This window comes from Onychomys torridus, chromosome 15, assembly GCF_903995425.1.
Source record: "Onychomys torridus chromosome 15, mOncTor1.1, whole genome shotgun sequence".
In the NCBI taxonomy this organism is placed as follows: domain Eukaryota; kingdom Metazoa; phylum Chordata; class Mammalia; order Rodentia; family Cricetidae; genus Onychomys; species Onychomys torridus.
This window is the reverse complement of record NC_050457.1, coordinates 20,898,097-20,911,332: the sequence shown is the minus strand read 5'-3', so window position 1 is coordinate 20,911,332 and position 13,236 is coordinate 20,898,097. Positions and strand designations below refer to the sequence as shown.

The following is a 13,236-nucleotide window of genomic DNA, read 5'->3' as shown; positions in this document are numbered from 1 at the left end:
GATAGGGAGGACCGGGCTCCACCCCTTGCTTGCTGTAAGAGGTCTCTTACAAAGGACAACACACCAAGAAACAAAATCTAGATTCCAATATAAAGAATGCACAGTGCATTTCAGGTTATGAGTAACATGGAAGTGTAATGGTAGAGACTCTGAGCATCATCCCAGGACTCAGTAGCAGAGACAGGAATGGAGTTCAATGTCAGCCTGGTCTCCATTTGAGAGTTTACAAGCCACTAGGGTTTGGGGGAGGGGGAAAGAAAGAAAGAGAGATATCAAGGACTTGCAAAACTACTTTTTCATAAACGTAGGTGCTAAATGGTGAAACACTCGGAGAACACTTGAAATCACTTTGATTAAATGAGAAAACACACTTCCAATGTTTAAAATTGCCTTGCTGTCAAATAAAAACTCACACAATGAAGAGAAAATCTCTAATAATTTATTGACCTTCAGTTTCACATCGTGAAAAAAAAATTAAGTTTTACAAAACGTCAAAAATGTAGTAGTAGCAAACGAGAACAAACAAACACAGTTTCTAACTTCTACAGGGTTTGGTACGCGAACCACACAGTCAACAGCCAAGAGAAGGATTTATGCGGCTCTCACTCACTCAGACAGGTGTCAAGCCTGAGAAAAGGAGCTCCACCATTATACCAGAAGTGGAAGGCCGACCTTTGTTATCCGTTTCCACGGCAACCAGCTCACCAAATGAGAAGAACCTCCCCTGTCTTGCGCCAGGGTTTTTGTGTGGACTGTGCTGTGAAACGTATTGGCTTCAACGTGTGGGACGGTTCACAGGGTGAGGACCGTCAAGCAGCAAGCCCAAATGCCTACATCAATTAAAAGAGCTGGAGTCTAGAAAGTTCCCTTTCGGTGCAGCTCCCTCTGGCTCGCACAGTAATTAATAGAAGTTCAAGGACAGGCCACAACTTTGAAACAGCTGCAGAAAATTCTCCCTGCTCTCAGAAGCAGCAGTGACATGCAGATCTTGAGGCAGATTTGCATCGTAAACTATGGAGCTGGGATGGCTACAGAGTGGAGACTGATCGGGCCACCAGGGTCCAATCAGACACTTACACTGCTTAGAATACATCTAGGGACCAGAAACTGACTGCCGGAACGGTCTGGAAGCTTTCATTCCAACGGCTCATTTGTTTTATTTTGGTCCAACTACAGTCCACTTACTCATGGCACAGACAGACATGTACAATTAGCCTAAAGTACTAAGGTGGAGAGAAATGTTATGGAATTATCTGTCATTAGACAAGGCAAACACACTCACAATGTAAAGGTGGTTATCTGTCTTAAATCCTATTTTTTTTAAATACAGCACTGTGAGAAATATGGGTCAAGCAGGCAGAGTTGCAAGTTCTGGTCTCCCCCAGACACCTGGGGAAGGGCCCACTGTGGTCTAGCACTAACACTTATCACTGCACGTTTAGTAAACAAGCACTCAGACGAGCAAAGAATGTATTCACAACTGATCCCAACAGGACCGGAAGACCTCTCCACGGGCCACCGTTTACAATCCTTGGCACTGTGTGACCAAACGTCCCTTCTGTGTACCAAAGAGCTCTTTCAACATGTATCTAAAGGTGAACACTAAAGTGTACATTGTATCAAAATGGATGTTTTTCTGGGAGAATCTCGAGCACTCTCTAATCAAGGTCCAAAAGCCATGCACAGGCCAAACAATGCGGTCGGTGAATTTGTTTACATCTGACACATTTTAGTTTTTCCCCATGGGTGTTGTTATTCACCTAGAGTAAATAAATAGATAAATAAATAAACTTTAGACAATGTCTTCACCTGTGCCCTATATACAGAACTATTCTGCAGACCCTCCCAGGGTTTCAGGATACTACACAAATGGGGGAAATACTATAAAGTAATTTGGTCCTTTCCAAGAGTCAGCAGCCAAGACCAAAGTTAGGTAAATCAGACAGACAGGAGGAAGCAGGACAGACCAATATCCTGCTCTTACGAGACCCGCCATCATCAGTGTGACCATGAAACCTCAGTAAAGGGTGGTCTAGTTACCGTGACTTTGTGGTTTCTCTGCCTCTGGGATGTAATTTAAGTTTCTGTCTTGGAATCTGTCTCCGTCCCAACATTTCAAAAATGCACCCCTCCCCCACCCGCCCTCTACTTATCCTCCAAATTATAGCCCCAAAGTTTTCATTTTGTGTGTGTGTGTGTGTGTGTGTGTGTGTGCAGCAAAGCACGTCAACAGCCACAAAATGTGCAAAACATACGACCATCCACACACGCCCATACACGTGAAGACAACGTAAGCACTGTTTCAGCATGCAGGCCGCAAACAATAAATAGCTAAATCTAGAAACACATTTCTTAACAGCCAAGAGAAGGTTTAAAGTCACTTATAAATAGCAAAGAGCATCTACCAAATGGCTACCAACAATGTCCCCATTGTTCAGAGGCGCTCCCAGGGGGGACCGCAACCCCTTCGAGATGAAGTGGAGAGTCCTGGGGTGCCCATTCTTCAGTCAGCCGGGCCAGCTTCCCTCCTGACCCCATGCTTGGCTTTAAGTCTGCAACAGCAGCTGGGCATGGAGGCTTCAGGCTCAGTCCTCAGAGGAAGCTGACAACCATTTCAGATCTTGCACATAAACGGTGGAGCCATGGAAATCAAACGCTGAATGAGCTACAGCAAGGGAAAAGGCCAGCTTTTCTCTCCCTCTGAGGGGCTGATTAACGCTGACATTAATCCACAATTACCAGACAAGGACTAGATCACAAGCTCTGTCATTCATATTTAAACCCATGTGCTACCGGCATTGAAAAAAACAAAAAATCCCACCCCTCCCCCACCCCTTCCTTCATGTCCACTTAAAAGAGTGTTCACAAGGTGCAGCCGATGGTATTCAAGGAGTCTTGTAGCAACTTCTCCTGGGTTTCTTTCTCTTCATTAAACTTGGCTTCTCCAAAGCAGAAACCTCACATCGTCTCACCGTGTGTCAGGGTGAGCTAAAATAGGAGGAAAAGAAAAAACAGAACAAAACACAAAGGTATGAAGGATTTGTGATAGGTCATGGTTTAAGACATTTGCTGTATTATTAGCACACAATTTAGAAAGATTTAGACTGAGGGCAGAGCTGGGCAATAGCACTCCTGACGGTGTGAACTACAAGTTCAGTAAAAAGGGTCCACACTTGGCGGGTCGGTACCATGACCATGGGCAGCCCACAAAGCAATGGTGTCCAGGGCTAGAGAGATGGCTGGAGCACTGGCTGCTCTTCCAGAGGGCCCAGGTTCAATTTCCAACACCCACATGGCAGTTCCAGTTCCAGGGGATCTGACGCCCTCATTCACATAGACACATGCAGGCAAAACACCAATATACATAAAATTTAAAACAATAATCAAAAATAAAAGCCATTAAAAAATTAGTGTCCAAAGGACCTTCCTTTCTTAAACATGAGTTTGTTCAAATTCAAGCCTACACATGGGCATGCTATTACGAGTTGCCATCCTCTGTTTTCAATGCTTGGAAAGAGAGCTACTGTGACAGTCACTTGGACATCAAGGGAAGAAGGCGCACCCCTAGGCCCTCTGATCATAAAAATATCCAAGGTAGACTTTTCAGAGATCGAAGGCAGCCAGAGCTAAAAAACACATCCCCACTACTCACTGGAACCCTAGCTACAAGCACCGACAAGGGGATTTTTTGCAGGGCCCACTCATTAACGGCAGATTCTTCCTTTTGGCTCGTGTGTGTTGGGCGGTGTGAGTCAGTTCCCACTTGTTTCTTTTGGCTGTTGTCAAGCCTTCAAGACATTCCTTAGCCCTCGGTGTCATCCCTCAGCCCCGCCTCCCTGCAACCTGTCTATCCACATTTGGCCAAAGAATGCATCTTGTAATATTTAACATCTCAAGACAAGGCACACTCGCACAGAAATGAAGAGGTGGCACATTCTAAAAGAAGAAACAAAGCAAATGCAGGTCCACATCCTGTCAGGTGGGGGCCATGAGACATCACAAAATTACAAGAAAATCAGAATAGTTCCTTTTTTGTCTTCCCACCCACGTAATGAACAGCAGGGGACAGTTAAAATCTCCTGAGCGGGTGAGTTTTCCGACCTAGGAAGGTTTCTGCTAAGCCTGGATGAATTCATCTTGCACCAGCATTTGGAAATCAGGGGACTCAGGCTGGAGGTCTGTGCTGACACCCAAAGGAGCTTCTCTGAATGTCATTCCAGCCAGCTTTAAGTGTTTTTAACTCCAGCTTGTGTATAGTAAACTTGAGAAATTTGAACCAACATCCTCCCTGCCGGAAACAGAAAGAGTAGCTTTGATCAGGATCTCGTGTCACCCTTGAAAAGCAGCAAGCAGACTCTATCAAGTTCAGTTTTTATGTGCCCGACTCTCCTGTCCAGGGTACCAAGGGTGGAGGCTGCTGTTTCACAGGTAACCACAGCATTTTGTTTGTTCTGTTTTGCGGGGACCGGAAGCAAGGGGTTAGGGTCAAATACTTTAACACATCCACGCTGGGCTGGGAAAGGAAAACCAAAACTGAAGAACAGAAATGACAAACAGCTGATAATCTAAGGAACGGAATGTCCCCAGGACACACAGACTGTGCTCCAGCCAGATCAGAGCAAGGGCTTACTGTAGGAAAAGCCGGTAATATGTAATAGAGGCTGGTGCTGGGCGAGACAAGGCTGTTTTCAACATACACCTCTGTCTGAATCGGGACGCTTTTCTGGACATTGTGGTTAAAATGACCAGTTCAACAAGAAAAAAGCAACCCTAAGTCCAGAGAGATCTAACACAAGGAACAGAGAACACTTGTGATCTCTCTGTTAGCCTCACCTTCTCTGCCTTGCTTTCCACCATCCCAATGGCCATGTGTGACACACTGCCCCCATCCCTGGCCATTTTTCCAGGTCGACTGCACACCCAGTCAGTTGCTGGACTAACTCTTAATTTTGCGTCTGTTAATTAGCGCCTCTTCCCTAGGAGTCTCTCCAGGCCGGCTTGAGGGTTGAGTCATGCAACCGTATCGCAAATGAAATAACCACTTGCAGAACGTTTGTTTATTCTGGATTACTGAGATGCCAGCAAGGCTGCAAAAACCAGTTTGGTGTGGGCTGCTGTCTGTAGGTTTCTCTCCTCTCGGGAGATTTCTGACTGTTGCTGTTCCTCCACAGGAATCTCACGCCCAGGGAACATGGCCCTGCTGGCCAGGACAGGCTGAAGGAGACAGCCAAAGGGTTGAAAACAATATGATGATGAAATAAATGTGAAAGGGAAACCAATTCCAGTGCTTGTGAATGAGGTATTAAACACAGGGAAAGAAAGGCCAATAAGATGAAACCCCTCTGTTGAGCTTACAACCACTCCGAGGTCCCCCTTTTTCCTTTCAAAGGCCCCTTTAAAAGTGTGTGACACCCTAGGAAAAGCAGAGCCAAAGTCCTCTGGTAATGACTTTGTGCTGGCGGTCCTACATGGTGGCATCATTTCCTTCCCTTAACCGTTAGTCGTGAGCCAGGTAATCACCCAAATAAAGTGGCATGTCCCTAGCACCCTTTGTTCAGCCAGTTTGGGTTTTGTTTTTTGTTGTTGTTATTTTCTTTTGTCAACCTGACAGAAGCTAGAGTCATTTGAGAGGCAGGAACCTCGGACTAATGCCACCTACAGGCATGCCTTTGGACAGTTTCTTGATTAATGATTGATGTGGGAGGGCCCAGATCACTGAAGGGGGTACTACCTCCGGGCAGGTGGTCCTGGGATTCAAAGCAGGCTAAGCCAGGTAAGGGAGTAAACCAGTGAGAAGAACTCCTCCCCGGCCTCTGCTTCAGTCCCTGCCTTCGGGGTTCCTGCCTTGTGTTCTCGCCTTGACTCCCTTGAGGGACTGCGACTGGATAAGATGTAAGATGAAATACGCTCGGTTTACTTTTGGTCGTGGTGTTTATCACAGCAAGAGAAGCTAACTAAGACAAGACACACATGCTGAGGCACCTCCTGGGCCAGTGCTGAGGATGTTTCACAGGAGCCAAGCAGCCACAGCGACACCAAACTGTGAAGGCCGATTCATTATTGGAGCCAAGGGTGTAATACGCACAAGACAACCACTGTGTACCCAGGTATATGACACAGGATACAACTTTTGTTGGTCCCAGCAACAGGGTCAGGCTGACTGATTAAGAGGATGCATTTAGGGAAGCTTAGGTGGCTGAATTTATCTACACAAACTACCACCTTTCACGAGTTTGGGGAGGGGGCATTTTAAATAAGCGAATATACAATTTTGGAGTCAATAAACTAGGAAAAACTTAAAGCAATAATATTTTTAAAACTCTATTAAGTATAGAAAGGTGTGAAGAAGTGAAATCAGAATAGCAACCCAGTATCCCTGGGATGATAGCAAGATGAAGTTCAAGTTTATCAGGTAGCAGCTTGACTGCATATTCAAGTGCCTGTGCTCTGGAGTCAGATTGCCCTAGTGGAGTTCTGGACTAGCTCGATCACTTGTTGGGGTCTATGACATTGGGCAATTTACTAGTTAGACTCCATAGGTATCAGGTTTTTTCACCTGCCAAGGGAGGTTAGTAATAACATCCAGGGGTTGTTCTGAGCTTCAAAAGGATGCTTGAGTGAAGCATATGGTCCTGTCCTATCTAGGAACACAGTGAGTATTCACAACCACTAACTGGAATTACTAATGGATGTCTGGGCTTCCCAACCTGTCAGATATAACTGGAAAACTTTCTTTAAAGTACTGATGAGGGGCTGGAGAGATGGCTTAGCAGTTAAGAGAGCTGGCTGCTCTTCTAGAGGACCCGAGTTCAATTCCCAGCACCCACATGACAGCTCACAACTGTCTGTGACTCAAGTTCCAGGGGATCCAACACCCCTACCCAGACATGCATGCGGGCAAAACACCAATGCATATAAAATAAAAATAAATAAATCATTTAAAGTATTGGTGATTGGATTCCACCCGGCCCAAATAAAACAATGTCTCTAGAATGGGCAGTTTCTGAAATCACTTTGGGAGATTTTGAGGCTCTGTGATGGTGGAGAACCACTGGTTTCCGTTGACAGGGGGTTGCAGTGTTGGCTTACATCTCCAACTATGCCTTCTTACCTCATGTGTGCTTTCTTTAGGATGCTCTGCATTAAGAAGGCAGATGTTTCCAGGTGCTGACGAACGCAGTCGGAATCAGTGAGTACGGGACCGTGGTTATGCTGTTCCACACATCTAAAGTCGGATCGTAACAGTCCAGAGTCTTGCAGCGCTGAATGCCGAAGTACCCACCGACTACGTAAAGCTTGTTCCCGGAGGCCACAGCGTGGCAGCTCATGCGCTTGGCTGTCACGTCTCCCACCTTGGTCCACTGGTAAGTCTCACTATTGAATTTGTAAGCAGAGCAGGCAGAGAACTCGGTATCTCCACCCATAATAAAAATCTGGTTCCCCAGAACAGCTGCCGCTGTGTAGCGCCAGGGCTGGGGACAGGTGGCCGGTACTGTCCACCTGTTCTCACACTGATCATAACACTGAACTTTGGGAAGCTTGTCATGACTTACACTGGTACCCCCGAAGGCAAACAGCTTGAGTTTGGCACTCACTACAGCCGCATTGCTGACGCCTTCTCGGAGTGGGGCAACCATGGTCCATTTGTTGGTTGTGGGGTCGTAATGTTCTACTTGCTTTAGAGAGACTGAGGGGGAGGCTGGGAGGCAGCCTGTTGCTGCTGTGTGCCCACCGACCACATACAGGCAATGCTTTAGTTCAGCAGACCCATGACCGAACCTGGCCACCAGCATGGGGGCAGCCTTGGACCACTCCTCATGTAGGGTATCATAAACCCAGACATCTTTTGAGACTCCATTTTCAGACCCCCGCCCCCCAGTAATGTACACTTTGCAGCCAATTGCACATGCACTGAACTCTTTCCTGGGGCTGGGAATGTCAGCCTTGGGAATGATTTCTTTAGCCTTCTGGTCTACCAAGTACAGTTTGTCACACATGAAAGTCTGTCCTCCCAGGAGGAAGAGGGCATGGCCGGTTTTCCGAGGGCGGGCACAGAGGCTGGTCACCACGCCATCGTTCTGCAAGATTTTCAGTTTGCACCGAATGGCCTCCTCCACAATCTCCTTACTCTTCCTCTGCTTGGTAATGAGTTCTTCCATCGCCACGTTCTCCATGAGATAGATGGCAGGAAGGAGGGCCAGCCTCACGGTCTGCAACAGTTCTGGGAGGTAACAGTAGCGCTTCTTCAGGTCATAGCTAATCCAGTTCATGGCCGACTCATAGACAAGCCTCTCATCTTCTGTCTCCAGCTCTTCACTGGACAGGAGCTGCACGACCATGTCCTGGGGCAGCTGGAGGAAATCTTCGTTCTTCCGGATGGTTTGGAAGTTGCTGAGGCACATTCTCCAGGAGAGTTCGTACAGCTTGGTGCACTGGTGGGCATCAGACAACAGCAGCATCCCCAGGCAGTTGGTGGGATGCAGGTTCTTTTCCAGAAATTCTGCGCATGCGTCTCTGATGTCCTGAAACTCCAGCATGTCGCCGGCTTCCAGGAGCGACTCAGCATTTTCTTCGTTGATGATGACCCGGGACGAGTACGCATAGTCGAGAAGCAGCTCTAAGACTTCTGGGTGGATGGAATTGTCGAAGTTGACTTCGCTGTCCTGGCTCTCTTTCAGGCCACCACTGAACATGGCTTCAAAGTAGCGGCTGCATGCAGCCAGCACTGCCCGGTGGCAAGGGAAGGTCCTGTTCCCCGCATGGAGAAGGACATCTGTGAAGAGTCGCTGCTGACGCAGAAGGTTCAGGTGCGTGAGGACACTGTCCGCATAGGAAGATTTGTGAAACAGGTAGATATTGATGGAACCACTGCTGGCCCTGGACTTGCGGTTCTCATGTACACTGACTGACATTTTGTCTCAGCTCCTAAAAGAGAACAAAACAGACCCATTGAACACCATGGTCTTGATGTTCCCAGCCACAGCACAAAAGCAATAATCACTTAGACAAAGAACACGGAGCCTTGTTAGTCCTGCTACCTACTGTTCCGAAGAGGGTATGGCCAATCCAGAATAAAGCCAGAGAACTACCTGGAGGAAAAACATTCCCTGTAATACTCTGGAGCTATGTGAACCATACACTGTTGAGGAGTGAGGGGAGGCATGGCTTGAAAGCAGGTTTATCTTGGAAAACCTGACTGCCAGAATGTAAGTCAGCAGAAGCTGAGGGAAGTCCGTCTCATTTTCTCGGTTCCCAGCGCCGGTCCAGCTGATTCACTACAGGCCAGTTAAAATGCCAAGCTTCCCGCTCTCATAATGCCAAGAACGTCAGGAGGGCACCGGCTTTAATGCCCTATGCAACATAAAGCCATGTGTAAAACAAACACCTACTAATTAGAAATTCTATTAAGAATTCCTTTGGTAAGATCCAAACTCTGAATACATCTAACTATCCAACTCCTGAAGAGGTCAGACTTTTACACAAAGGTTAAATAGACAGCTTCTAACTAGACCGCTCTACCACCAGGAGCTCTAAATGCACCAGTATGCAAATAGTTCCATACATTGATCAGCAGACCTCAGTGAAAGCCCAGGCCACAATTACCACCCATCTCTCTGAACCTGGACAGAGTCCAGAATGACACTTGGGCACATAAAAGGAAGAATATTTTGAGTAGACAGCTCATGCTGTTTTTTCTGTTCTTCCTGCTCTATACCAATTCTCGGAAAACGGTCACAAGAACAAAGGATGCAGCAACCCCCCTTTGATTAAACACGCCCATCACCAGGACTGTTATGTACCTGCAAATGCTGTACCTGCATCTGGGGAGTCCAAACTGCAAACACTGCTTTATGTAGATTTAAAAGCACACAGGGGTAGGGGTAGGTGTAGGTGTGTGTGTGTGTGTGTGTGTGTGTGTGTGTGTGTGTATGACACATTCATATGCCTATGTGTGTATTTTAACCTTTGTTCATGCAGGGCCACTGTAAAATTGATCAGCTAACTACAGCACTTTCCTATGTATCAAAATTAGCATCAGTGGAATCTCCGGCTATCTTTTTAGATATCTGCTGTAAGAAAACTAGCGGGCAATGATTTAGAAAATGTCCACTGTCCATCTTGAAAACTGGAATTAACTCCCGGTTCTGACAGTACCCCTCTTCTGCTTTGAAGACTAGAAGGACCTGCCCCTCTCGGGATTCCAGGGCAGGTTGTTTATGTCAGCAGTGAAGACGATGTAATTGGCTACAGTGTCTTTTCCGATACAAATAGCCAGAACTTACAGCACAGCTAAAACTGTTTCTCCTTCCTTCAGGTATTTATTTTGTTTAATTTGTATTCCAGGAATTATTAATAAATGTCAGTGAATGCCTTACCAGATTCATGAGCTATGGCTGCAATTTCCCCCACCAGCTGTGAAAGGTGGCACAGAAAACAACAAAGGTGGCTGTCTGACGTGCCTTTGACCCTTGGGGCCCATAACCTTCAGGTGATGTAACTTGTTTTCCTCTGGTTTGGGAATGTTACTTCTCATGACGGGTAAACAAGGCCAAATAACAAGTAAGCATCAAAGTTACAAAGCTCCAGGGTTACAAAGCCTAGGAAAAAACACCTAGAAATTTCTAGTGGGTAGGAAGATGGTGAGGACCCATGCATCGCCCCCACCTCAAACTAAAGGCTTCAGCTTCCAGGAGTCCATCTTGAGCCACTGTGGAACGTTCTGAAGAAGGACTCATACTGAAGGGATCCTGTGAATACACTAAGCTTATGAAGTGTTCAGACTCCCGTGCACTTGAAACCTGCATGCTTTACCACTGTAGATGTCATTTACATGAATGCGTTCAGTGTTGAGTTATTTTGAAGAAGATTTTACGCCTAAACCTTTAAAAGATTGCCTAGTCTCAGGAAGCTGCCTCCTCTCTGGCTAAAAGCCAAGACAGGAACATAAGCATCTAAGTGCTTAGCGGCTGAGCTGGAATCCCACTGGGCCAGAGCACATGTCCATTAACAGGAGTCAGGGTGGCATAAAACAACATTCACAACTAGGTTTATACTTAAGAAAACAGTTTGTCCAGAAGACCTTAGGATACAAGATGTGCAACACTCGGCAATCCTGTGTTTACGCTGCTGTATTTTCTAGGTCTCCCCAGAAAGCAAGAAGAGCCTACCCTGTCATCTTGGATCCCATCCCACTGGAAAGGAATGTCACTGTCACAATCATCTTGGAACCATGTAGGATTAAAACAAAAGGTATACATGAAGGCCCAAGGGAAACAACTTGTTTTCTGGTTTAGAATTATGCCAACAGCAAAATAATCACAGAAACCATTTATGCAGCTACTAAACGCACCTTCAACATAAAATTAATCACTCTTTCCAATATTTCAAGCCCCCAGAGACATAAATTTGCATGCTAAGGAAATGGCCAAGAAAATGCACACATGTACTTAACTTGTGTCTACAAAGGCAGAGAAAAAGACTGCAATTACTGTGAACATCAAAAGGGCTCCTAGTTCAGTAACTTCGGTTCACTTACTGTTGCTTACACGCAGGCTGTCTGCCTCCAACGCTTGGAGCACCCCCGTCTCTCCTGGTTTTAAACCTGATCTCAATCCCACGAGGAAAGGAACCAGGCAGATGTATCTCAAGCACTCACATTATTGGCAACAATGGAACCACACCATAAAGATGTTTACAAAAATAGCCCTTCGCCACACGGTCCCCTACAACATTTGCAACGCTACTTAACACGCTGAACATGCCACTGAGGGCGACACCAAATTACACGTCCAAGTTCACTGTTTCATCTCCACCCCGCCCACCAATTCCTAGGCCTTTGAAATTAATAATGTCACTCTAAAAGGCAAAAGCTTGCAGGAGAAGAAACTAGTTTTTCAGGAACCAGTTTTCATTCATTCGGCTGCAATCAGATGCCCCCATGAGGAGGTCTGCGCGTGGCCCCCATCGTCCCTCGGAGCCGGCAACAGTGCACCATGGGGAACCGATCCCACGCGCCGGGCTGTCTGCAGGCTTCGGGGAGCCGGCACGCTATTATTCCCAACTTGGCTCCTCGCAGTCCCTGAGACTTGCCCGGGCGTTACACCGCGGAGGGGAGTCAGGTCGTGCCCCTCAGCGCGATCCTGCCCTGGCGACAGTTCTGCCTCGAGAGCAGTTCCTGGGCTTAAGCCGCAGGCAGGCAGGGTAGCCGGCGCCGGCTGGTGGCTCGCAAGCACACCCGCGGCTGGCCCGCCCCTGAAATCCGGGCGTCCGCAACAGGTCTGGGGCTGCAGGGGAAACTTACAGCAGTAGGCGACTGGCCTCCGCACACAACCGGCTGGGGTTCTTGCCTCGGTCACCCGCAGGGAGCCGACGGAGGGCGTCTCGGTCCCAGGAAGAGGCGGCGATCTGCCGGGAGAAAGGAGTGCCGGGAGGAGAAGCGATAGCGCCGGGGGTAGTGGCTCCCGAATCGGCTCTGGCAGGCAGCTTCGCCTCGGCCTCCGGATCTGCAGCTGCGGACCGGGCGCCCCGGCAGAGCCAAGAGTCTGCCGGCGCTCGCCTAGCCAGGGGAGAGTGAGCCTGCGGCGGCCGCGCCGCGGAGGAAGGCGGGCTGCGCGCTGGGGGAGGGATCGAGGCTGCGGTGTGAGAGCCGGCGGCCGCCTGGCGTCTGCTCCGGGTCTCTGCAGCGCCTCCGCCGTCCCACTCGCTCAGAGGCTGCGGGAGCAGACTGCGCCGGGCCACCGCGCACCGGGCTATAAGTTGCGCTCCCGCCCGGGAGGGGGCGCGTATGCAAAGAGACTCGTTCCGGGGAGGAGGGAGGAGGGAGGAGGGAGGAAGCGCGTCCACGGTGCGGGTAGGAGCGGGTGGAGCTGGGGAAAGAGCTGTAGGGGGAGTTCTCGGGAGAGGAAGCGGGGGGAGGGGGCGGGGAGTGCACCGAGACAAAGCGGACGCCCTCGCTCAGCTCCGGGCAGCTGCAGCCCCTGGGGACTGCAGGAGAAAATAAGTTTGAGGGGCTCCGAGGGTGTACGCCTCTTTGGGCCAACCTAATTCATGGCTAGCTCAGGTTCTGCGGAGCCCGCTAGGGAAAAGCAGCCCTGGGCTGTGGGCTCAGTGGTACCGGGGTCCACGGGATGCTCAGTTTAGTGGTCCTGGGCCAAGCTGGGGGTCCGTGGCACCGCAGCGCATAGCCACTCACTGGGCTGGACACCCCAGCGGCAGGCAGAACCTATTACCCACGGG

General features: G+C 48.6%; 1 protein-coding gene across 2 annotated transcripts; it reads right to left on the bottom strand.

Moving 5' to 3' along the window:
* Positions 1-417: 417 nt before the first annotated feature.
* Positions 418-12,794, bottom strand: Enc1 (ectodermal-neural cortex 1). 2 transcript variants are annotated; one of them, XM_036207064.1, is made up of 3 exons: positions 12,302-12,794; positions 7,112-8,925; positions 418-2,988 (listed from the first exon to the last, which is right to left on the bottom strand). In XM_036207064.1, exon 2 carries the CDS (start codon positions 8,910-8,912, stop codon positions 7,143-7,145), a length of 1,770 nt encoding a protein of 589 aa, XP_036062957.1. In that variant the 5' UTR covers positions 8,913-8,925; positions 12,302-12,794; the 3' UTR covers positions 418-2,988; positions 7,112-7,142. The 2 variants fall into 2 exon arrangements, with proteins under 2 accessions (XP_036062957.1, XP_036062958.1); XM_036207065.1 differs by lacking the exon at positions 12,302-12,794 and adding an exon at positions 11,537-12,027.
* Positions 12,795-13,236: the final 442 nt, after the last annotated feature.

Bases quoted from the DNA above. Each gene is read 5' to 3' on its own strand.
- Enc1 (XM_036207064.1), bottom strand. From the start codon at position 8,912: ATGTCAGTCAGTGTACATGAGAACCGCAAGTCCAGGGCCAGCAGTGGT.